At 45.3% G+C, this 24,817-nt stretch overlaps 1 protein-coding gene across 2 annotated transcripts in view; it reads right to left on the reverse strand.

The window, feature by feature from the left end:
- Window positions 1-24,817, reverse strand: part of HIVEP1 (HIVEP zinc finger 1) — a 1,356,272-nt gene that overhangs the window by 317,776 nt on the left and 1,013,679 nt on the right. For both annotated transcript variants that reach the window (XM_069620429.1, XM_069620430.1), the window contains exon 7: window positions 23,959-24,060. In XM_069620429.1, coding sequence (XP_069476530.1) covers window positions 23,959-24,060 — 102 coding nt within the window. The remainder of the gene's footprint in view (window positions 1-23,958; window positions 24,061-24,817) is intronic.

Consider the following 24,817-nt stretch of genomic DNA (forward strand, 5'->3'; position numbering starts at 1 on the left):
ATACTTGGTCTCCTGCAGGAGGAGTATATCAATATTGGATCTGCGGAATTCTCTGAGGACGAGGGACCTCTTGGTTGGGGAGTTCAAGCCCTTCACATTAATAGTCCCAACCCTGGCGAGTCCCTTATCGTGCGTTCATGGGATACCCTTGGAGTATCGCTCATTTCAGGCGGCCAGACCAATGTTCGATTCTTCCTTCCCATGCCGTCATTATTATAGCGGATTCGATTGGACTTTGGTGCTACTGTTTCCAAGTAGTAGATATAGATTCCAGTCAGGCTGTTTGGAATATTCTTAGAATTCTCTATCATTTTCTGTTTTCGGGTGTGTTGTTTGGTCGCCTGTATTTCCTTGATCCTTTCACTCTTCTTCTTCTAGGGCCCTGGAGTTCCCATTGCATTTCAGCTTGTTCGGGTCCATTGCTTTCGCCCCCTCTTGGGGCTGTTCCAAGTATGTCCGCAATACAGTCGATCTCTTGTTCGGATTGAAGGACGATCTTCATGCTGCCATGTTCAAATGTGAGGGAAAAGCGATATCCCCAACTGTATCTCGTGCCCTGTTCCTTGAGCCACTTCGTCAGGGGGCTACAGAGGTGCCTCAATGCAAGTGTGAGCAAAGATAGGTCCTGGAAGATAGTAATTTGTGCACCACCCAGTGTGAGCGAATCTCCGGCTCTGGCCTTTTCCAGGATCCTGTTCCTGTCCTGATATCGGTGAAACCTTGCTAGGACAGAGCGTGGTCCGCCGGGGGTCCCACCTGCCCTGTGGATCCGCTCTGTTTTGGGTTCGTCTATTTCATCATCTGCCATTAGGATTTTTATGATGTTATGGATCGTGGTCTTCAGTGAGTGTTCAGTTTCTCTCTCGGACTCCGGGATTCCAAAAAATCGGAGGTTATTCCTTCTTTCCCTGTTTTCCAAATCGTCCATTTTAGGCGTATCTCCTCCTCTCTTTTTTCAATGTTACGGATCCTCGTTTCCATCTGGGTTTCAAGAGTGTCAATCGAGGCCTGATTGTTCTCTACACCCTCTAATCTCTCTTCAAAGTTGTCCATTCTCTGAGTGATCCTGCCGATCTTACCACCTAGGCTGGCCCCCATTGTCTTTATCTCACATAGTAATGCAGCAATGTCCCCCTTGGTGGCAGCGGCCCCTGCTTCTACTGCGTCGGATGCCATTGTTGCTGTCTTTTCAGGGGTCGGGGAGGACGGGCGTAGGTATATTTGGCAAGCTTACTTTTTGCGTTCATAGAGTGGGTCCTTGGTTAGAGGAGGCACACGCCCTGTACTCGGGGGCCTTACCCTCTTACCGTAGGTTAGCGTGAGTAGTACTGGTCCATGCGTTCAGTCCTTTACATGGATCGTGACGAGGCCGGAGAGGGGGGCGGGCAGGGGGGCGTACTAGATCGCCGTTCTTTGGACAAACTATGTGTAGTTCATTTTTCACAGATTGGTGGTGCTCATGGGTTGGCGTGGGCAACCGACGGTCTGGGGCGGCACCCCTGATGGAGGTTATCTGGTTGCTAGGGCGAGGAACACTCCTTATTGCCTATGATTTGGAGTTAGTATTTTCTAAGTCCTCCTAACGGATCACTCTTGGTATTCAATGGGACGTGGTACAGCTCTTTCAAGAAAGGTAGCTCACGTTTTGTATGTTCTGCAGGGCACGGGCAAGGTGGAGTGCTTCTGTACCAATCCTGGGTGGGGGGATCTCCCAACCGAGTGCCTTTTCTGATTTGGATGCTATTGTGGGGGTAACTGCAGATGCTGATGGAGGCAATAATTCAGTGAGTAGGGCGGATCTTGGCGGCGCCTCTGAACGTTGTGTGGCGCTTCAGGAATTATGGTAGCGCGATAGCAATGTTCGTATCATCATCGTTAACCTTGACTTACAGAGTCCTGAAGATGAGGTATGCGCTCCAATGTTGGTGTTCGGGGCCCCAGGGATTGAGGCCTATGACACCTGTAGCCTCTGTTTCCTTCTGCAGCCTTTCCCTTCCCTCTGCTCTCCCCTTCGTTCCCCTTTCTTTTCTTGTTTTCTGCCTACTTAGGCAGTATTCAGGGCATTGGCGCTGGTGAAGCGCAGTTCGAGGTGTCCTGGCGAGGGGATGGGTCCTCCAATTGTGTGCTTTTCGCGGGCTTCCTCGGGCGCAGGCCCCAGTCGCCACGCCAGCAGGGCCTCCTGCGTATAAAGCGGTCCCCGGATGGGGGAGGCGCCGGCGTGTGGCTGTCACGTTCAGCAGGCGCTGGGGTGGCAGGGGGGGTCCGTTGATGGCGCGGGGTGAATCCGCGGCTCGGCGGGTGGTGGAAGAGGGAGGCTGTCGCGTACCTGCTTTCCGTGGGCTGACGCTTCCTATGCCCCAGTCCGCAGCTTCTTCCACGCACAGGGGATATGGCGCTGGGTGCAGTAACGGCGACTCCACTGGCCTCACTATAGCAAGAGGCGGATGTCTCGAGGGGGAGGGCAGGGCAGGCTCCACAAGTTCCATAGGTCCGACACTTCCGCTGAATATCCTCGGCGTCTCCGAGGATTCCGGAGCGCCTCGGGGCCATCGCACGTGGGCTCCCCTGGAAGGGCACTTTTCTCTGCCTTCCGAGCTCCGTTTTGGATCGGGTTTTCGATGAGTGTGAGGGGGGTACTTCCAACACCCACTCTGTTAATTTGAGCGTGGGGGGTCCCAAGGTGGGGGCTCAGTTCACCTAGGGGACCTATGCCAACGGAGCTCACACAGAGGAAGAAGTCATCCGTGCGCCCCCTGGTGGCCAGTCCTCCATTTTATTTTAACATGTGATGCATGCGCAATGTTACAATTTATTTTGTTGCGGCAGTGTATGTAAAATAAACCTACACTTAAAATACACTGAGGATTTATTTTCAAATGGAACATTATAAGAAGCACAGCAATAAAATAAACTAAAGGAATGGAATACACATCGTGCAGTTTGACGTTTTGCCAACTACAGTGCAGGGAATGTGCATATGTCAAATGTAAGGGTGTAGAAGCACGAATCTGACACAGTGGTGGCATGCATGTTGGCAAAGACTTATTTATATATAAAAGTAAAGAAAGGGAAAACCTATCTTGCTCTAATATTAAGAGGGGTTGCCCTACCTCACAAAAAGACTAAGGAATCTGTCAGGCTGTCCAAAAAAGTAAAATGTCCACCGTCCTGTATCCAAATATATTGTGTCCCTTACACTCCATATTCAGGGTCTCCAACCAGTAGATCATGAGCTACTGGTACCTCGCCTTCTCAGCAGCTCAATGGCATAAGACACCAAAAGGAGCACCGTTTCCTTTGTTGTCCGAGGTCCTTGGGTCTTTTCCCCTGTGCCTCTCCCTTGTTCCTGCAAAGTAAATAATCAAAAGCTGTGTGCACGGCTGTAGCTTGACCTTAAGGGCTAGCAATAAGAGGTGCAAATGATGGCCGAGTACTGTTTTCATTTTCTCAAATTCTCTCGCAAATTCTTCAGATGTGTTTCAATTAGCGTTACTTTGCATGCTGGTGAATTGTGTGCTTTCGTTTAGAATGGGTCAAATAAAGGTGCAACAGTAATAGTTTTTGGCTCATCGTGTGTGTGTAAGTTTGCATGTGAAAATAGTCCTAGCTGGGAAGAAAAAAGTACATTTAGTGGTGCGTGTTGCCATTTATAATAAAACTGAATTATTGTATTTGAAGATGCTGAGTTCTCTGCTTTAAAGAAGTAGTACCTCAAGTGCATTAAAGGTGAACATGGAATTTGCCATGATATGCAGGAGCATGCATGTCGTAATATAGGAATTCAAGCGCTCATGGCAATTTTATATTTAAGTAAATGTGGACAAATACTGGCTGCAAATGCATTTTAAAGGTTGCACGCCTACATTTATAAAACTAAACAGGAATGCAAAATGATAAGTGCTGACAATACTATTGCTACGTGTTTGTTGGTGATCTAGTGGTAGATCTGCCTAATTATCATGAAACTGAATTACTGTTACCGCCATTTGGTCCTGCGGATTACAAGTAGTGGTGGGGCGGTGTTAATCCACATTTTCGGAGTCCACAGTACTTCATGGGGAATTCAGTGGAATTACCACCGATGGTAATCTCACCTGTGGTAATCCCGTTGATTTGTGGCAGAAAGGTGGAGGATTTACCTCAAGTTTTTTGCTAGATGTAAATCCTCCACCTTACCACCAATCTTGTAGTACAGTAGTGCGGTAATACATTGGTAACGGAATTACAGCTGCATTACCGCCGAACAACCATAATCTTTTTGCTCAACATATTAATATACTCGTCATTAATTGCCTGGATGGGGTGTTATATGATTTTTGCACATTTTAGGTCATCTCCATTTTAGCCCTGTGATTTACACCCTTTTTTGCAACTCGAGGGATACATTGATCACATGCTTTCCATGTGTTAGTTTTTCCAATCTTGCCCATTGTTTTGACATAAAACATGTAAGGTTAGTCAGCAAATTAGGCTTTGGCTTACTTTTCCATGTCTGAATTCTTTGAATTGACTGCAAATATTCATGCATATTGCATTAATTGGGGAGGTGCAAAAGTGCCAGTTGATTATATTTTTGGAGAAAGTGTAACTTTGTGTAAACTGAATGTTTTAAAATCATAAACACTGGATGAACTCCTCAGATTATTTATGCATGTGCAGTACCAAACATTTATGAACTACCCATGTTCAACTCCATGGATGTCGAATCACCCCACCATCCAACAAAAGGGAAAAGAAAAGAGTAGTAACGTTGAGAGGCATTTTACACAACAATGCACACAAATTATTAACATAATTTTTTCAAAGGAAGCTATCTGCAATCCCATAAAGTAGGTAAACTAAAGGCTGCAGTGCAACGATTTATTTTTATCCAACCAGCAAAAAAAAAACAAAAAAAAAAAGAAGAGGTATCCTTCAAAGTTGCTCATTATTACACAAAAAACAATGTATTTTTACAGATGATGCAATCGTGAAGGAGGCAGGGACTCTCATGTCTGTTTGTTGCAAGAGTTTTTAAAAACTATCCTAAAACTAAACTAGGTCTGCCAAATCAAATGTGCAGTTAACTGCAAACACAACGGCAAGGTCGATATATGTACTATCAGCCAATCTGATTACCTTCCTCTGTGAATCTACCCTTTTCAGACAAACATCCAGAAATCAAAACGTTAACTTTTAACACATATAACAGCATCCAAGTGTTTTTCATCTGAGTTGCTGTTTCAAGTTAGCCACCAGATTACAGTTCATTGGGGATAGCTTTCAGTGTCACCCTTTATACTGAATGTCCTAATTGGTTACCTACATCCTGATATGCTTGATATTTTTCATGAGATAGCTACTAATAAAAACAATAAAGATTTTTTGAAAGTTAATAATATAATGGTAAAATGCATTTCTATATAAAGAGTAAATAAACCACCAAAGAAACCCAGTACAAATTCTCATGCTTATGAACGTCACCCCATTAACTCCTGCCTACTGGGCATTAACTATAAGTAGCTCTTGCTGACAAAGAATGGAGACCCCGGCTCTAGACTAACTAAGTAAAACTGTGCGTCTTCATTATCCAGAAGGAGGGTTCTCCCGTTTTGGACGCCAACTTAAATTGTAAGTTTTTGATTAGAAAACACTGTTAGATGCTCCTCCAAATGTATACCAAACCTCACAGGATTAATGGGTAATTGCCTTCCCTCAGTATCAGCGGGGAGTGTCTTACCCTGTACTTTCTCCGGTTCCAAAAAAGCTGGGCAAAAGGCGGCATATAAGCATGTATCCCACCCTTTTCCCTGCACATTTGCACTCTGCCGTGCAAATGCTGAAAATCTGGCGACGGTGATCTGGCAACATCTGAGCGCAAACTTACCAGATCCCCGCTTTCAAATTAGGTTTTTGACCAACATTAGCTTCCTTGTCACAATATGCAATAGGTTTGTGATTGTAAGCTACCTATGAAGAGGACTTCCTCTCATGAAATTACTCACTGAAAGTTCTCATAGTGCTCCTAAACATTGTCAACACTTTGCTCACCAAAGACACCTCTCCCAATGCACTCAAAATCAGACAGATATTCTCCCCAGAACATTGATTCATGGGCTTCAACCATACCATCCTGAATTAGTTAACAGCAGCAGATCACAACGCTGACCAGTGGCATGAAAAGCCAACCAAGTAACCATTGGATCACCCATCATAAGCCTCTACATTTCTACATAGAGCCTCTTGAACTCACCATTTGCAATGTAAAGATCTGTCAATACCCTGACATCTAACTATCTGAAGATTACATCAGCCACTAACATACACTAAGACACTGTCTCACCGTCACCCAAGATGGATAGCTACAGTGTACCTGAAGTCCAACAAAGATTACATTTTTGTCATCCTTTGAAAAAGGAATCCAGCACAGATCAAGGCCTTGCTTGATCGCATCAAACTCTACAGCTTCACCGCCATTTAAACATGCGAAAACACTAGAATTCTACATTAACGACATCTCCTCCAAGCCTCACATATACTTGAAAAGTAAATCTGCATGGTACCAACTATTTCCTCCTCCACAACATCTAGAGGTCCCTTTTTGAGGTGGACTTGAGGACGGTTGCTCAAGGACTAGCCACTTCCAACATGAATGGGGGCAACACTCTTGTCTCTGGTGTCCATGGCAATGCTAGCCCATCGGAAATGAATTCTGTATTCAGCAGTCCAACTCAAAAGATTGAGTCAGTAGGCCATGTCACCCAGACACTAAGGGACCTACACTGGTTGTCCCTCCAGGCCAAGAACACCAACCCTACACTACCAATCAATACCCTGCTTACTTCCTAGACAATATTACCATCTCTGGAGACCAACACAACATGAGATATCTTAACAGTTCTAAATTGCAGACCAACACCTGAAAAAGTTAAAAGACCAGGAAGCAAGCCTTCAATTAGACACAGAAAATATGGAGTAACATTCCACATGGTATCAGGGTGGGTCTTGTTAGAAGCAATAAACAAAAATGTGCCCAAGATGCCTTTCTCAAAAAACAGCTATTCTGTTTATTTGATTTCATTGTTTAAAGCGTGGACATAGCCCAAGAGCAGCGGAGTGCTGTACACAGTGTGAGTCTCGTGGACCAGGTCTGTGTAACCTCCGGGTCTCAGACTGTGCATGCCCTTCCCGGCTTAATCTGCATCCTCTACAGCTTGCAACCGGAATGTTTGCCCCCTGAGCAACCCTTTATATCAGCTCTCTAAATATCTTTCTAACTGAACCCTTGATTTTTCAAATCATATAATTTTATAATATTAATACATTTTCATATTGTACAATGTTCTATTACACCCCAGCTATGCTAGCGCTATATAAAAAAAACTCAATGAGTGTATACATACATAAATGGATGATAACTGGCACCACAAGCTTTCTTTAAGGCTGCCTCTTCATGGGATAATATGGAATTTCATCTTATCAAATCACCTCCGCATTGCTTTAGGACTCTTAAACCACAACTTCCAGTGAGCAGTCATGATGTACAACAGTTGGTAAGATAGCTCAGTAAGTTAAGGGCTTCAATATGAGCTCTGTGTTACTGGCTGTTCCCAGGTATATTGCTTTCAGGGTAAATTCTCCCGTCATTCTTTAGAGGATGGAAAAAGGGAGCACCTTTAAGGATTATTTTATTTACATTTTTTAACAGCAGCACCTGTTATGTACAATGGCACAAATTAGCAAAACAGGGGTATCAGGGGCATAGCAAAATAAGGTATTAAGGACACGAAACAAAGCCACAGCAGATGGATACAGATTAGTCTATGTTCACGGAGTTGTATTAAGCACACGGCTTACCAGAGGATATCAAGGAGCTGTTGAAGGATGTGGTATGTCAATTTGAGAATTAAGGCAGATTAAAGGGATCGGTATTTAGGTGCCTGAGAAAGTGAGTAACTTAGATTATCTGTGCAATGGTAGTGGGAGGGAATTCCGTAGTCTTGCTGCTTTATTGTGAAAGAGCGTCCACCAATCCTTTCTATCTTGTAGCAGGGGATGATGGCAGTTAGAAGTGGGAATTTTGAGTTTATTTGAGAAAGGTTGGGACATTGTAGACTTTTGAACAAAAGAGACATACTCTTGAAAACAATTTGTTTTCTTTTTATCGGAAACCAGTGCAAGGTCATTAAAGGCGGAGTGACGTTGTCATGTTTTCTCAGTCATCAAGGTCCTAGCTGCAGCATTTTGGTCCTTTGTAGTCGCTGAATTAGGGAGGTCTGGAAGGCCCAAGTAGATGCTACTATTAAAGTTTAACCGTGAAGCAAAAGACACATTCAGAACTGTTAACTGATAAATAAAGGGCAGATAAAGCACACGTTTGATTTTCCTGATCAGGAAGAAGCTAGTTTTGTCACAGCTGCCATTTGGCTTCTTAGAGATAGATCATGGTCCAGTGTGATACCCAGGTTTTTAACTTCCTGTTTGGGTAATGGAAATTGAAAGTATTCAGCAAGAAAGAAGGGTTCCAGAGGTTGTGGGTCTGGTTAACTAGCATAAACTCGGTCTTGTAGATAGTAGATAGTGCCCATCCAGTGCTTTATTGCCAATGATATGATATGATATGGCATTTATAACGCACCTATTGTAAGCGATATTCAATCAACACTACAGCTAAGTCAATGCCTAGTCTGGGATGCTGAGGAAAACCCTTATTGATGTATTTTTATGTCCGGTTCAGTACTCTGGATGACAACCCTTGTATAACACCCCCCTCTGAGAATCCCCCTGACCCCACTGAGCCAAGAAGTAGGTTTGTTTTGCAAATTAAAAGGTTTATTTGGACAATTCAACAATATATATCTATCACACTTTTATAATATATTAATATCTGATAGTACACTGAGACATATGATGTGGATCCACAATGGGTAATGTTACAGTGGTACACTTGATTACTTAGGAGTAGTATAGAGGATGAGGTAGCTGAAAATGCTTTATGGTTTCAAGGAAATGCAATGAGGAATAAAATGCAGTACAGAAATACTTGATATGATTTTAGCAAAAGATAAGATAATCACTTTTTCTCTGGCAATTCACCCCCCTCCCCTATGCAATGTAAGAAATGGAAGGAGATGGAAAGAGGAGCACACAGTTCTCAGGAATGCAATCAAATACAATACGAAATTCAGTTCCCCCCCAGCAAGTTTAGAGGAAACAGGTAGGTGTTTGAAACACAGGCCCAAAATGCTTTTTAAATGTGATGGCAATGGATGGGAAAATGTGCCAACTGATTTTAATTCCCTCTAGACATTCAGGGTGAGTGGGAGATGCGTGCTGGTATTAGTACAGGCTCACTTTAGCAATGCTCTATGAGTTATTACCAAGTTGCAAACGGATTTTAACAAAAGAAAGAATGGAGCTGCTATTTTGACAAGTGGAGAAATTGAGCCAAAATCGCAAATCACGGTAAATTTCGCGAGTGCGTAAATCGTGATTGCGGAATAAGTATAAGGAGTATCGGTTCTAGGTTCGTTGGAAAGCCTAGAATCACATCTTTAAAATGAAAGTTAAATTTCGTTCCTAGCCCAAACGGTTCTAGAGATACGGACGATTTAATAAAGGTAGTTTTTCGGATTTAAAGTAAACTCAAAATGACAGGTAACAGCTTGCAGCTGCAGAATTGACAGGTGACAGTTGTGCAGCTTTAAAAATGACAGATGACACGATTTCTATGAGGCTGTTCTACTTAGGTTAAAATAGTTTGGATTAGATTATTTTAACTAAGAGATTGGTTCTGCACAGTTCTGCTAGGTACTCACAATATCAATTTGAAATAGGCCTCGTCACTGTCTGATCAGGTTGGACGGGACTTCCGGCGGGTGGTTCTGAAGTCCCGGCTATCTGGGTCAGCTCTCCTCTCTGGGTCTGTCAAGCACCGGATCTGCTCACAACTGTCTGGTTTGTGGTTCTCTCAGGTTCCGGATACAGCACTGCTTTCTGGATACTGCTACAGGTTCTTGCAAACATTCTTGGCAAAAATTCAAACAGCTCGCCCGGCTGTTGAATAGTTTGGTTGGTTTTGAGGCCTGCTGAAGAGGATTCAGCTGGTGGATTCAGGCCTCTCTGCTACAAGTTCTGGAGTTAATTTCTGCTACAGGTTCTGGAGATTGATGGATTTGAAGTCTGGATCTCTGGATGTGAAGTCGTCGGTCAGCATGCTCCGCAGCAAATGGAATTGAATGTCTCTACCTGTCCCAGCAGTCTCTTTTTATGTGTTTTGAAAATGGGTGTGTGCCTGGGCCTAGCTAAGCCTGCCCCTCTCACTTATCATTGGCCAAGCTTTCCTCTCTCCCTTGATTGGGGGAAAGAAACGGAGTGTCAGAGTGATGCTGTAGGTATTATGATCAGAGGAACCTCCCCTTGTCAAATTGCACACAAATCTATTTCTGATCCAAATACATATTTATCTATGTACCATTTTTCTCATATTATAGGTCCAGTTTACATATTTTCTGTAGCACCAAACCTTCCGATCCCTGTCTTTGTACGATGTCGTGCCCACTAATGACAGAATTCTCCCCTTTGCATCCAGATAACAACTTCTAAACCTTTCCAGATTTTACACAAATGTGCACTAGGGATATGGGTTTCAGATGATAAAGTGTCAGATTTTTAACATGCATACATTTGGAGTGAGACCCTATTTTCCGCTAACAACCCCCCAGAATACACCACAGGGTCCTAACGCCTCTTAAAACGTGCACCGAATAATCACAAGAATAATGATATTACTTTTATAATTTTGACCAGTCAGCACTATGAGTTATCTATCTTTTTAAAATTATGCCCTGGTCAAACAGGGGTGTGGCTTCCCACATCACATGGTGGAATAACTGGTTTATCCACTTCCCCCCAAGCTCAGCTGCTAGCAGAGGCACTGCCCCTCCCAGTTTCCCCCAGGAGGAAGCCACTTTACGGCCCCCCAATATAACATTAGCCTGAGTCCATTGTTCAGTTTCCTGCAGTTGCCCCTCCCCTAATCTAATCAGAGAGGTGTCAACTCCTTTTGGTGGGGAAGCAGGATGCAGCTAGGCCTGGGAACACAGCTGTTGATCCAGTTTCAACTCCTGTCGGGGGTAGTTGTCAGGCAGAATTCAGCTAAATGTCACTTTAGTTCCCAGTTTAAATCAAAACTTACAATTTTTACATGTACATTAAATATTTACTTCCTTCAAGTCATTTCAGAATATAAAGTTTTTCCTTGGCCTGGTTCGGGTTACTCTGTTCAGTTTTACACAAAAGTCTGGTGGTTTTAAAACGCCGGCTTTCTGATAGTGGTGAGTGCCGGTATTGCAACCATTTTTGGGATTAAGAAAATGAATTCCCCACAGTTCTGGGTTGCTTTTGGCAATCAGCATTGCCATTCCCAATGGTTTCAGGCTACTGTGTGTGTAGCCCAATGGTGGTTTTAGGCGGTGCCCTCGTGTGCTCACAACATAGGCAAACATGGGTGGCAGCCTATTCTTCATGTTTTCCCTGTGCACTCTCTGGGGAGTTCTGGCCATCATGATGTTTTCCATGCCAGTACTGCACAGTTTTATGGTAGGGCTTGGATGCATGGGTAAAAACATCCCACACTATACACAAGTGTTTCAAAGCGCAATAAGCAGTGCTTGATTATTTTTTTTTGATAACATGTTTTATTGTCTTTTCATGTTACAATACAACATATAAACTTACAAACATAAAACTGTGCATACATGTGGTGGAGCTACATAAGGGACCTCTGCCTATATGCGGAACAATGTAGAAACACAAATGAGGTTAGGAATACAGTAGATATTAACCATATCAAGTGTCCATTGACATTTCACGTTCAGTTCTTACAGATGACTAGAGGATTTAATGACCTAGCTATTATGCCCAGAGGCGGCGAGGATGTTAAACTACAAGCTGGGTTATTTCAAATTGTACCAGTTTCACAACATCTCTTCCCACTTCCCCCATACTTTGTCTGCTTTGCCCGGGCACCCTCTTGCTTGGTAAACCCATCGTTCCATTGGGATAATTGCGTCTATGTCTGATTTCCATTGTTCATACTGTGGAGTGATCTCAGAACCCCATAGTTGCGCTATGTTTCGTTTAGCTATGCCAGTGGATGTTGAAACTAGTAGCTTTTCAAAGTGCGATAGGTCCTGTTCCGTATCAATACCCAGTAGAAGGAGTTTGGGGTCAGTAGGGATTGGTCGGCCTAAGACTCTGGCGAGTCTAGCACAGCAGCTACGCCAGAAGTGTTGTACTTGTGTACATTGCCACAGAATGTGATAGAATGCCCCCTCTTCTTGCTTGCAACGTAAGCATTTTGTATCAGATGTCTTGCCCCACTTGTATAGCGCCACTCGAGGGTAATATATTCTGTGGAGTATTTTCAGCTGAATGAGTCTGATTCTTGCTGAGATCGCCGTTTCCCTGGGGCACATCAGAGTCTCAATCCAGTCTTCGGGTAGAATCGGGCCCACGTCCCCTTCCCATTTGAGTTTCAGGCTCGAGAGCTCTCTTGTGGCAAAGGAGGAGATAGCGTTATACATGGTGGATGTGATCCTGGCGTTCACACCGTCGATGACTATATTTCTCTCTATGGGCGTGCACTCTGGCATTTCCAGTAAGCGGGCTCTCTGTTCCATTAGTGCATGGTGTAGCTGATTATAGTGGAAACTTTCGGAGGCAGGAAGACTGTGTGTGGACGAGATTTCGGCAAACGGGATTATTTGATTATTTGCATATACCTGCTCGATGGTATGAATACCAGCTGTTACCCAAGCCGACCATTTAGGGAGATTGTCGGGACCTGCAAGATGGACGTTGTTCCAAATGGGCTGGACTGGGGTGTGTATGTTGTCCCAACCTATGTACTTATGAGTATCTCTCCATATTTGGGCTGTGTGGGCTGTGATCGTGCCCTTAGGATGACGATTCACACTAGTGTATAGGCTTTCAATCGGGGTCATATCATGACGGGCAGCAATCTCAGCCTGTATGTGGGGGAGTTTTGGGTCTCCGTGCAGAATGTCGTTTGTTGTCGCCATCTGTGACGCCCAGTAGTAGACCTGGATATTCGGTAGCCCTATTCCCCCCTCTCAGGCCGAGCGTTGGAGGGTTTTAAGCGCTATTCTCGGGTGTTTCCCTGCCCATAGGAGCCTACGTGTTATTCGGTCTATTGTGTGGAATTCTACAACGGGAATACTGAGAGGGGCGTTCTGGAGGGTATAGAGGAATCGGGGCAGGGCCAGCATTTTGAAGAGTGCTGCTCTGCCTAACAGCGTCAATGGCAGTGATGCCCAGTGAGCTACATCTTGCGAGTATCTTTTGATCAGGGGGTGTAGGTTTTGGGTTACATAATTGTCAAGTCTGTTTTCTATTAGGACGCCAAGGTATCGGAACTGTATGGTTTCAATACGGCATGGGGAGCCGGAAGGCGGAATGCAGTCTATCCCTTTTACCGGAAAGAACACTGATTTCACCCAATTCACTCTTAGTCCGCTAAAGACCACATAATCCACCGGTAATTGAGTTACTATAGGGCAGGAGACTGCTGGGTCCCCCAGATACACTAGAAGGTCATCGACATACAGGGACACCCTGTCCTCCCACTCTGAGTTCCAGCAGAAGCCGTGCCACGTGGGTGAGCTCCGTAGGATGACTAGCAGTTCTATTATTAATGCAAATAGCATAGCCGAAAGTGGGCAGCCTTTCCTGGTACCCTTACCCAATGGGAATATTCACAAATGCCAGCCGTTTACCCTTACCTCTGCTAGTGGGCAATTATAGAGGAGTTGGACCCATTTTATAAAGGAATCACCAATTTGCATCTTCCTCATGATCGCCCATAAAGCATCCCAATAGACAGTGTCGAAGGCCTTTTTGAAGTCTATGGCCAGTAATGCTAGTGATTGTTGTAGCACGGGTGCTCGTTCTAATGCCAGATGGAGTCTGTGAATATTCACTCTCGTCGACCTTTGGGGCAAGAAGCCACACTGGTCCAGGTGTATCAGTGTTGTGATGACCGCTTGGAGTCTATTTGCTAGCACTTTGGCCAAGATTTTGGGTTCACTATTGATTAGGGATATGGGTCTATATGAGCTGCACTCATCAGGGGGTTTGCCTTCCTTGGGGATCACTATTATGGTGGCCTTACGGAGGTCTGGTGGGAGCCTACCTTTGGTTAGGGAGTGCTCGAACATGTTGAGCATCTGCGTGGATATGTCCAGGTGGTTCAGCTTCTTCCAGATATCGATCGGGAACCCGTTGGGTCCTGGCGTCTTGCCCGTTTGTAGCTGGGAGATGGCCCCAGATATTTCATCGGTTCTTGGTCAAAGGATCGACAGTAAAAGGGTCGAGAGGTCAAAGGATCGACACCAAAGGGCCGACAGGTCAAAGGATTGAATAATTTTTTTTTTCACATTTTTTTTTTTTGGGGTGTTGGGGTTCTCCCCAACCACCCTTTTTTTTTGCTAAAAATCACTTTTTTTCCATAAATGAAAACCCCAAAAAATATATAGAATTTAAAAAAAAAAACGATCCTTTGACCTGTCGACCCTTTGGTGTCGATCCTTTGACCTGTCGACCCTTTGGATTCGATCCTTTGACTAGACACCATTTCATCCACTGTTATTTTGCTGTCTAACATGGTGAACTGTTCCGTGGTAAGTATTGGGAGATCAATGTTGTCGAGCTTGTCACTGGCTGGTGTGGTGGCCGGGGGCTTGTAGAGATTTTCATAGAAATCCGCAAATCGCTCTGCTATCTCTGCATCAGTGGAGACTGGTTCTGCGTCTGCTGTCTTAATACATTTCACCTTTCCATGCCCCTCTTCTCGTCTCTCCAGCCAAGCGAGCATTTTCCCAGCTTTTTCTCCTGTTTCATAAAGGCGTGCCCTCATGGCGCGGTGTGCCTTTTGGGCACAGTCAAGCGATAGGTTATGGAGACTCTTTTGCGCTAGTGTTAACGCTCGATTTGTCTCCGGGGTATCGTTGGTGATGTGCTCTACCTCCCTGGTCACCACTTCTTCTTCGGCAGACTTAATCTGTTCACAGTGTGCTTTTTTCTTTGCTGACGTCCACGAAATGATGTCGCCCCTCAGGACTGACTTGTAGGCCTTCCCATAGCATGGTAGGGTCCTCGACCGATCCTGAATTTAGCTCATAGTAATTGGAAGTGGCTGTCTCTATCTTCTGTAGCTCTGGGAACCCCAAGTAGTAGGTGTTCAGTCGCCATGTAGGTGGGGGGCACGGTCTCTCTGTTTCTAGTTCCAGGATCAGCGGGGAGTGGTCCGAGATACCCCGTGGGAGTAGGGATGCGTTGCATATTTTGTGCACATTTTGATTTGGCAGGAAGAAGTAGTCTATTCTGGACATGGAGGCGTGCACTCCAGAGTGGAAGGAATATTCTCGGACATCTTTGTGTATGTCGCGCCATGCATCTCGTAGTCCCAGTGGTGGCGGCGGGATTCCTTGCCCTCAGGTGTGAGCGATCTGAAACATTGTTCATGACCTCGTTAAAGTCTCCTCCAAGCACCCATGTATCTGCATCATTTTCTGCAAGGATTGGGGTAATGTCTGCTAGGAGAGCACTGAGTAGAGATGGGGGTAGGGAGAGTATATTGCCTGGATCGCCAGGGTTTGATCCCATATCGTTGCCTGGACGTGTACATAGCGGCCACCTTTGTCTTGTGTGGTATGCGCGACTTCCAGAGGGAGCCTTTTATTTACGAGTATCAGCACTCCTCTCGCGCCCATGGAGAAGCTCGCATGTACTGCTGTGCGGTAATTAGATCTTTGGTAAAATGTGCATGAGGTTCCTACCAGATGGGTTTCGGTCAGGAGGACTATGTCAGGGGAGTGGCGATTCAAGTGCCGTAACACCAGCCTTCTGTTGATACTGGAGCCTAGCCCATTGACGTTCCATGTCATGAGTGTTAGGCGCCTAGTGGTTGGAGTTGCTTCAGGTGGCATTTGGTGCGTGAAGTATAGTCTAACAGGTGTGTTTCCTTTGGTGCTTTTGCAGCAAAATGGCGGCATGGGCCAAGTTTACATTGCTCTCGGTACCTTTGTATGCTAAAATTTGTAGACAAACGTTGTCTCCAACTCCCCCCTCCCTACGCTCCCCCCTCAACTGAAGCATCTGTCGACCCAACAGCAACATGTGAACAGTTAAACTTTACAGCACCTCCGTGTGGTGCTGGAACTTAAGTCTTGGTCCGGGGGGCGGGTGTTTGATTGATTAGCCACCGGCCTGGATGTGTTCTGTGATTAGACTGTTGTAGGGAGCGGAGGCTCCATAGCATTACATTACTTGGTGACTCTATTGCTCACAGCTGCTCTTACTTCATACATCTCCCTGCTGCAGGTTTTCTAGTTGTGGCTGCTACTGCGGTTCTTGGTCCGGCGGCCGCTCTGGGCGAGGGCTATTGCGTTCCCTTCTCTTTCTTCCCTCGGTGCTCCAGTCCCCTTCTATATGACGCTAAGCCCAGCTCCACGCTTCTCTAGGGTCAGTGAAGTGCACGGTTGTGCCCTTGTGGAATATCTTCAGTTGGGCCGGGAAGATTAGCCCATACTTGACACCCATCGAGTGCAATAGTTTCTTGAGCGGGTCGAATGATTGGCGTGCTTTCTGCACCTCCCTGGTTAAGTCAGGGAAGAAGGCTATCCTTGATCCGTTAAATGTGACCGTGCCCTTTGATCTCGCCAGTTGGAGAACAGTGTCCCTGTCCCTATAATTCAGAAATCTGGTGATGACTGTGCGTGGTGGAGATCCCAGTGTAAACTTGCCAGTTGGGATACGGTGGGCACGCTCGATAGAGAAGAACCTGGAGAATGACTCTGCGTCATAGGTGTTTGCCAGCCATTCTTCGAGGAACAGTTCCATGCATTCCCCTTCTGCTTTTTCAGGAAGGCCGACTATGCGGATATTGTTGCGTCTGGATCTGCCTTCACTGTCATTAGCTCTTGCTTCCAGGGTTTTAATGCGCGCTAACATGCTCGACACTTGCCGATTCACTCCACGTAAGCCATCCTCGGTTTCCGAGATTCGTGTCTCCGCTTCTCCCGTACGGGAGGTCAGCTTTTGCAGGTCGTGGCGCAACAAGGACATGTCTGCGCCAATATTGTCCATCTTTTTTTCCATTGAGGTCCTGGAGCTGGCAATTGCACTCATTATGTCTCTGAGGGAGATATTTTCTTCCACATGATCTAGATCGGCCGCTGGGAGCCTCTCTGGTGAGCGAGGCACTGGAGTAGATGCATACTGATCAATTCTACTCTGCGTAGATGTTTTCCTGGGCTTATCTTTACCCATCTTTCTGCTTATAGGATGTTGGTGCAGGAGGCTGGTGTCGGGTCTTGATGGAGGAGTGCTGGTCGATAGGATAGGCCGCTGTTGCCGGGACTGTGGTGGTGGTTGCAGCCGCGCTAGGCGTGGCATACAAGGCGATTACTTATATCCGCACTAACTTTGTGTGCACCTTTATCTCAATGTCCGCCAACCAGGGGGGGATGTCAGTTCTCTCTATCCCACCATCTCCCACTCCTTACCGCCCTGCAGCACACTCGGGGGTCGGGTTGTTGGGGCCGTGCCTCGGTTTGCCAGGGGTTCTGTGCGGGCGCTCTACGCCGAGCGGAGCGCCCGCTGTCACTCCCTGGATCGTCCCTCGTTGCTGGTGCGCAGTGCGCACCACCACTGAGCCCGCCTGGGCTTACCTTCCCTCTCTCGCAAATGGGAATGGTCCGCAGGTGACGGGCGCCTTTCCATAGTCCGAGCGCCGCCACTCTGCGCTTCGTCCTCCGGGCGCGCCCCGGGCTCGCAGCTTCAGGATGTCCGCACAGGTAGAGGTGCCCACCCAGCGGTTAACAGCGGGCCGGTACCCGCCGCGAATAATCGGGCGAAGCCCGCCCTCGGCTGCCGCACAGCACCTCCGTCGGGATCAGGATATCGGACGCAGAGCCGGCTCCTCACGTGAGCCCGTAGACGCTGTGCCCGGTGTCTGATTTCGTTTCAGGGGCTCGCTGTCCTCTGCCTCGGTCGCCGGCTACTGCAAACGCACGGCGGCCATCTTGGGAACGTCCTTCATTTCGGGTCCCTGGACTTTGCGCTCGCTCAGGAAACCGATACACGCTCCGGCTTCGCGCCTTTGCAGTGCTATTCAGTGCAGCAGAGGTTCACACTTCGGTGAGCTACTTTGGGGCTTGTCACAGAAGAGTTTTAATGCAGGATTGTTGCAGGATAAGGCCGGTGGCACGGGAGCAGCAAAACGCACGTCCTCATCGTACGGCTGCTATCTACGCCCGCAGTGCTTGATTTTTGAGGATGAAACATTATCTGACAGATCAAAAGATTTACTAGGATCTGTGTATCATTGCATAAGTAAAAAAGGCTAAACCGAAGTGATGAATTATATCCATTAGTGGTTGTAGGTGTGAAACCTAGAGTGACTCTGCATTTCAGAGGAGTAAATTGTGATGAGAATGGGCCCAAGCGGACCTGTTGGGATCTATCAGTTAGAAATGAATATGGCCACTTGAGTACTGTGCCTCCAGCAATGTATTCAAGTCTAGAATGAAGGATTTGGTTGTCGACCGTATCAAATGCAGCCGACAGATCCAGTAAAACCAGTACCCACTTTGTCTAGACTTTCTCTCAATCCATCAAGTATTGCTGTAGGGATTAGTTGGGCGCTACGGGATTGTCGGAAACCAAATTGAGCATCATCTAGGATTCCAGAACATTCTATGAAAGATTGAATTTGAGTTCATTTGAGTTGCTTTGATAGAAAGGGGAGTAGAGAAATGGGACGAACATTTCCTGGGTCCAAGGGATCAATTTTGGGCTTCTTAAGTAATGTTTTGATGATGGATACAAGTAAATTTTCTTCTTTACTGTTATGAGTTTGTGCGGTGTGGTTTTAATGGATCACAAAACAACTTTCTCCTTTTGCACTTGGGCTTTTAGGCCTATCGAGACTGTGATGAAGTCCCCTGCCTCGCTCTGCAGACCTACAGTCTAGTGACCAAGAAAGCTAGGTGCCCCCACAAGCTAGCGGATGATGCGCCAGAGGGTATTATGGGGAGGATCCTCTGGTCACCTTCACTTAATCCTAGTCTCAGGCAGAGGACAGTCACATGACACAAACTATGGACAGGGTTCCAACATCTGGGAAGCAGAGACTAAATAGGATCAGGGAGATCGTCTTGTCCCTACCACAAAGCACAGTGCTGTCACTTGTACTGAAGCTGGTGACTCCTTAGTTACAGGCACTTTAAGAAATCTACTCAAGTATACATGGCATGTTTTCTGTTTGCATTGATTGCTCCTTGCTCTTGTTCTGTTTCATCACATAGATTCTAACTTTCTCATTATAAACATTTCACTGAGCATTAGTCAACAAAGTGCATGATGCATGCAATAAGTACAGTAAATTCAGTTGTGTCAATCTGGATTTGACATAACCCAACCAGGGAATCCTCATATTTTTTCTTTCTTTGCAGTTTCTCCAATTATGAAATGTGTAATCGAAGCTCTCGGGTTGGTCCATATTCGTAGCCAATGAGATAAAGGGGCCAGGCGCCAGTCATCTTCCAGAAAGCAAATCCCCAGCTCTGCATGAACTGAGAAGTTGGCAGCCGAACACTGGAGACCCAGTAATTGCTTAAAAATGGTGTTCACGGCCACTTGAATTTCTGGGATATTTAGATAACCCGAGAGCGTGGCACCCTAAGTGACAGTCCCCTTGGTTTGTGCAGAGTAAACTTGAAGAATCATGTTTAAAGGACGACCTTGGCACATAGACCTAAAGCAGGAAACACCCCCCAATAACTGGTGCATTTGTGCACATTGTTTCTCCACGTGAGCTTTCCCAGTCATTGCAGAAGAAAAGTGCATTCCTAGATATTCAAAGGCCTGCACCCTTGGAATGACTTCCCCTTTACATAACATCCTGCTCATCTCCATATTTCTATTACCACTAGCACATGCCATGACTGCTGATTTTAAAGTATTGGCTTTTAAGTAAGGCTAGATTGGTCATAAACTGTATATAGGTAGATATCAACTTTTGCAGAGCCATTGGTGTGTAGGCAATTAAAACAGTGTTGTCTGCGTAAGTCAAAACAATAAAAGCCCTGTGGCCCAATCTTGGATAATCTGTCTTTGGCTCTACGATCTCCTGCTTCAGGCCATTAATGTAGAGAGTGTACAAGAGTGGGGTCAGGACGCAACCTCGATGTATGCCTAGGGTTATATCAAAAAAGTGAGTGCACCGACCGTTCTCCCCATATCTAACACATGGCATATTATGCAAGTGGGCAGACTGCAGTATTGATGGAAGGTATGTTGGGCAATCCATATACCTGAGCACCCTCCAAATTTCACCCATATTTGCTTTGTCGAAGGCAGTGCTCATGCTCATGTCCATGAAGGGCAGATAAATCAGCTCCCTCTTAAACAAGGAATATAAATTTAGGGCCTGGTCCGCCGTACCCACCACAGGTCGGAATCCCAACTGGGTATCAGTGAGTATACCATTTGCTTCAATCCAGTCTTCCAGCCTTGCCAATACAACCCTCCCAAAGATTTTAGAGGCAGCGTTCAAAAGGGAAATGGGCCTATTTGAAAAATGACTTGCCCGATTTCCCTTTTTAAACATAGGAAAGATGAAAGCATCCTTCCACGAGGCAGGTATCGCATTGGACTTCACAATGGCGTAGCAGCAAACTGTTAAAGGGGCCCACGCTGGTACCAGATCCTGAAAAAAGATCCAAACCAGATGCTTGATTATGAGCTTGTTTGGAAATCACAAGGATGACTTCCTCCAGAGTAAAGGACATTACCATGTCTTGGGGAAAAGTATCAAATGTTTCACTTGGCCCTTCATAAAGGTTTGAATAATGATCAACCCAGGCCCCTACTTCCACTGTTGTCTCAGTACCTTTCATAGACCTTTTTACTTGGCGGACCAGAGGCCATGAACTCCCAAAACCTTTTGGAGTCCTAGTTATGAGCAGCTTCAACAAGGGCCTACCAAGATAAGTGATTTAGCTCCAACATTCTTTTCTCTATGGTTGCTTTGTATTAGATCTTGCATGTATGATATCAAGCCTCTTAATACACAAAGCAAGGCCTGCTTGGCTCTTTTACATTAATTTTTAAACCATCTTCTGGAGGGAGCATCAGTCAAACGTAGAAAGGGCATCAAAACAATTGGATAGCTGAATAGTTCTGCCACGTCTGCCGATTTCTTGATGACCCATGTCATTTAAATTCAAGGGCTGAAGGCCTGCTGGATATTTAGCCCGCCTATGTGACTCTGTGCTTCTAGACTGGGGGCATTAGGTTCTTATCTGAGAAGATGGAAAAGGCTGCATAACCCGCCCAAGTTCTCTAACATGCAGAGGTTTTAAAGGATAGAAGAAAGCATGTGGCACCAATCTACTAGCCTTTTCTAGAGCAGGTGATGTATGATTTTCTGCCAAGTTGGAATTAAGCAAATAATTGGGGAATCGACAATTACACCAACTAAAGGAGCAACAGACAGAAGAAGACCAAAACCACCCCCAGGCCTCCACAGGATGGACACAGTGTACCTTATTAATAACGTTCCCCTTTGTTGGATCACTAATGGGCCGATACATCAAGTTTATTGTATGAGTTTAAGCTTAAACCTGTGTTTGAGATTTTGATGCCAACACATTTTTTGGGGGAATTCCTGTGGTACAGAAAGAGCAGGTGGAAGGGCAAATTAATCCACAAACCTTTTCTTAAGGTCCCTAATGGAGTCATCCAAAATGGCCAGAGAGCTCAAAACCATTTGCCTAAAGGATGTTATGGAGTCCATAACAGGACGCAACTTCTTATCAATACATCTTCCAACACCCTGAAATCTTCTCCCAGGGAGATGTCACCACCCAAGACAACGAATAAGAGACTGCAGGTACTTGGATTGGTTGACTACTCCTATTCCCTCCAGATGACTGTCTACCCATAAGGGCTGTTGATAGGCGGCCCTCATTGTCTGCCAAATCAATCATATCCCTGAATGGATCATGTGGGGACAATGTCAAAACACTGCGAGTTATTGCAACCTATCCCGGCATTATCAAATGCTCCGGATTCCCCTGGGTCCATTCCCGATTTGCAAATATTGTTTTTAGAGGCTAAAGTAATTAAAGGGGAAATAGAGATCTCCTGAGTGTTTGGGGTATCAAAGGAGCATATTAATGGCATATTAGCAGCCAGGGCCTCACATTGGCTGTCAGCCTTAATGGCTTTTTTTGTTACCAGAATGCGCTCCCTATTTAATCTGCCATTTCCCGTAAATACGAATCAAGAAGCAATTGAGAGCCATTATGTTTAGATTCTTTAAGGATTTTCAGGCTCATAGAATCCTCATTGTCCTTAGGTTTTATCATTATAGAAGACTAATAAAGAAGACTAATAAAGTGCAATTAGTACCATTTAATGTCCCGTTATTAGCACCAAATGCAGTCAAAGATAAAAGTTCAGTCCACAAATAAAAAAAAAAACAACAAAGAACTGGCTAAAACAGGCTAAAAACAAGCTAAAAATCAGTTTCCCTAAAAAGTTCCAATATTATCATCCAACGCTGTTCAGTATGTAATATTTCTGGGTGGAGCTGCCTCAGCCCCTGTAATTTAGGCAATTTACGCAAGGCATGCACGACTTGTCTGTGTGGTTATCAAGGCCTCACCCGACCCTTGCTCCTTGCAGTAAGACCAGTGACGCTGAAAGAGCTAGATGTCTAGGAGCCTAAAAAGCACACACGACTCATCTGAAGGACTATCAAGTCTGTCACCTCACCCTTGCTCCTTGCAGTGAGACTAATGACGCTGAAAGGGCCAGAGGCTTGGGAGCCTTAAAGGCGCTGAGTGCAAGAGGTGATGTAAAATGAGTAATGTCCACTATACAAACGCTTGATGACAAAAGCAGCACACTGAACATCCCAAGATGGAATAAACAAAGAAGACAAAAAATGTTCAAAAAAGAAAGCTCTCGTTTTGTATGAGCAACCATTGCAGACTATCAGTTACCTGGTACTTATGCTCTACATTCAATATTCAGAGGCTGATACCAAGTCCTTGTGTGCAAAAAGGGCAATGAATCAACACCCTTTAAACAGCCAATGAAGAGAATCACAATTTTGCGAATGTTGTAAGATGAGATCAGCAAAGCATGATGCGTAAAGCAGTCCAGGCCGAGGAGACAAAGGAGGAGCAATGACATCCAAGATTGCAGAGGCATAAAATAAACAAAAATAACACTCTTACATCCACGAAGAAGAACGGAGAGAAGATAATTGACTGATTCCACAGCTTCTCAATCTCCTTCCCACACCAAACACCCTGCAGGTGCACAACACCTGTGCGCTTTTCCTGTGGGTTCCCCTCTGCGGGTACCCCGCTCAAAATGTGAAGTTTGGTGGGGGCGTGACTTCTTCCTCCAGCAGGTCCAGCAAACGGAGCAACTTCCAGCTCCGAGCACACAACACCCGCGCCCTTTTCCGACGGGCTTGCCCTCTGCGGCTCCCCAGCTTGAAATTTGATGGTTGGGGGCTTAGCTTCTGCCTCCGGCACATCCAGCAAACCGGAGCAACTCCCAGCACACAACATCTGTGTCCTTTTCCCGCGGGCTTCGCCTCTATGCGTCCCCCGCTCAAAATGTAAAGGTTGGCGAGCATGGATTTTGCCTCTGGCATGTCCAGCAAACCAGAACAACTCCCAGCACACAACACTGGTGCCCTTATCTCGTGGACAGAGTCAGAATACAAAGTTGAATGATCATCACCATAATAAATACCCAAGTGGTGCAATACAATTCAGAAATGTCCAATGAAACAATGCCATTTCATCCTGCAGAAGGACACAAGGAGGGGAACATTATAGAAATATGTATCACTGGAGAACAGACTCCTACCTGATTCATCAGCGTCTGGATCATCGTACAGATCATCAGAGACTCCCATATCAAGACACTTCTTGCTGTGGGCTTTGGACTTCATGTGTTTCGTCAAGTTTCCTGCAACATTTAAGTGTACTGTCTTATGTACAATCAAATCACATTAGAAATCATGAATGCAAATTCTGCATTAGTGATGTTTTGATAAATGAGCTAACAGTTGGCCCATCTAAAATCATAGAATTGAAAATATCCTAATAAATAAACCCTACGTCGATTTACAGATTTTATACACCCCTAACTTGAACTTTCAACAAAACAATGTTCTGTGGTTCAACGTACAAGACAACTTTTGAGACCTGCCAGAATGAGCAATACACCATAAAGAGAATCATACGTTAATTCTAACATTTATGATTATGTGCGAAAATAGGAAAGGATGTCGTTAAAGGGATTGGAGTCAGGCAAATAGGTCTTACGTGTGACCGATATACATTAGAATTCAGCAAATAACTGTTTAATGTGCTAATTGATTGATTTCATTTCGGACAGATTTGCCATCAAAACAGAAAACAAAAATACAGTTATTTTGCAGTCTGCTAAGTTGATTAAAATAAGTCCACAGAGACTGGTCGGGTTGTTTTCAAAAATTGGCTAAGCTGTTTAATTAGAGAGGACGAAGACGACAGAAAAAACCTGTCATCAACATATAAAGTGCAGAATTAATCACATTTTTAAAGTGCATTTAGTTAAAAAATTCTCTTAAATTTGCCTGGTAACTGTTGAAGTGCAAATAGTACAATTGTGCCCAGCCACGAGAGGCATTCTGATAGCAACCCGGATGTCAGTCAAAGGATAGGCCATAGAAAATGCAAGA

The sequence above is a fragment of the Ambystoma mexicanum genome, chromosome 5q (assembly GCF_040938575.1).
Source record: "Ambystoma mexicanum isolate Mex_15411 chromosome 5q, UKY_AmexF1_1, whole genome shotgun sequence".
Classification (NCBI taxonomy): domain Eukaryota; kingdom Metazoa; phylum Chordata; class Amphibia; order Caudata; family Ambystomatidae; genus Ambystoma; species Ambystoma mexicanum.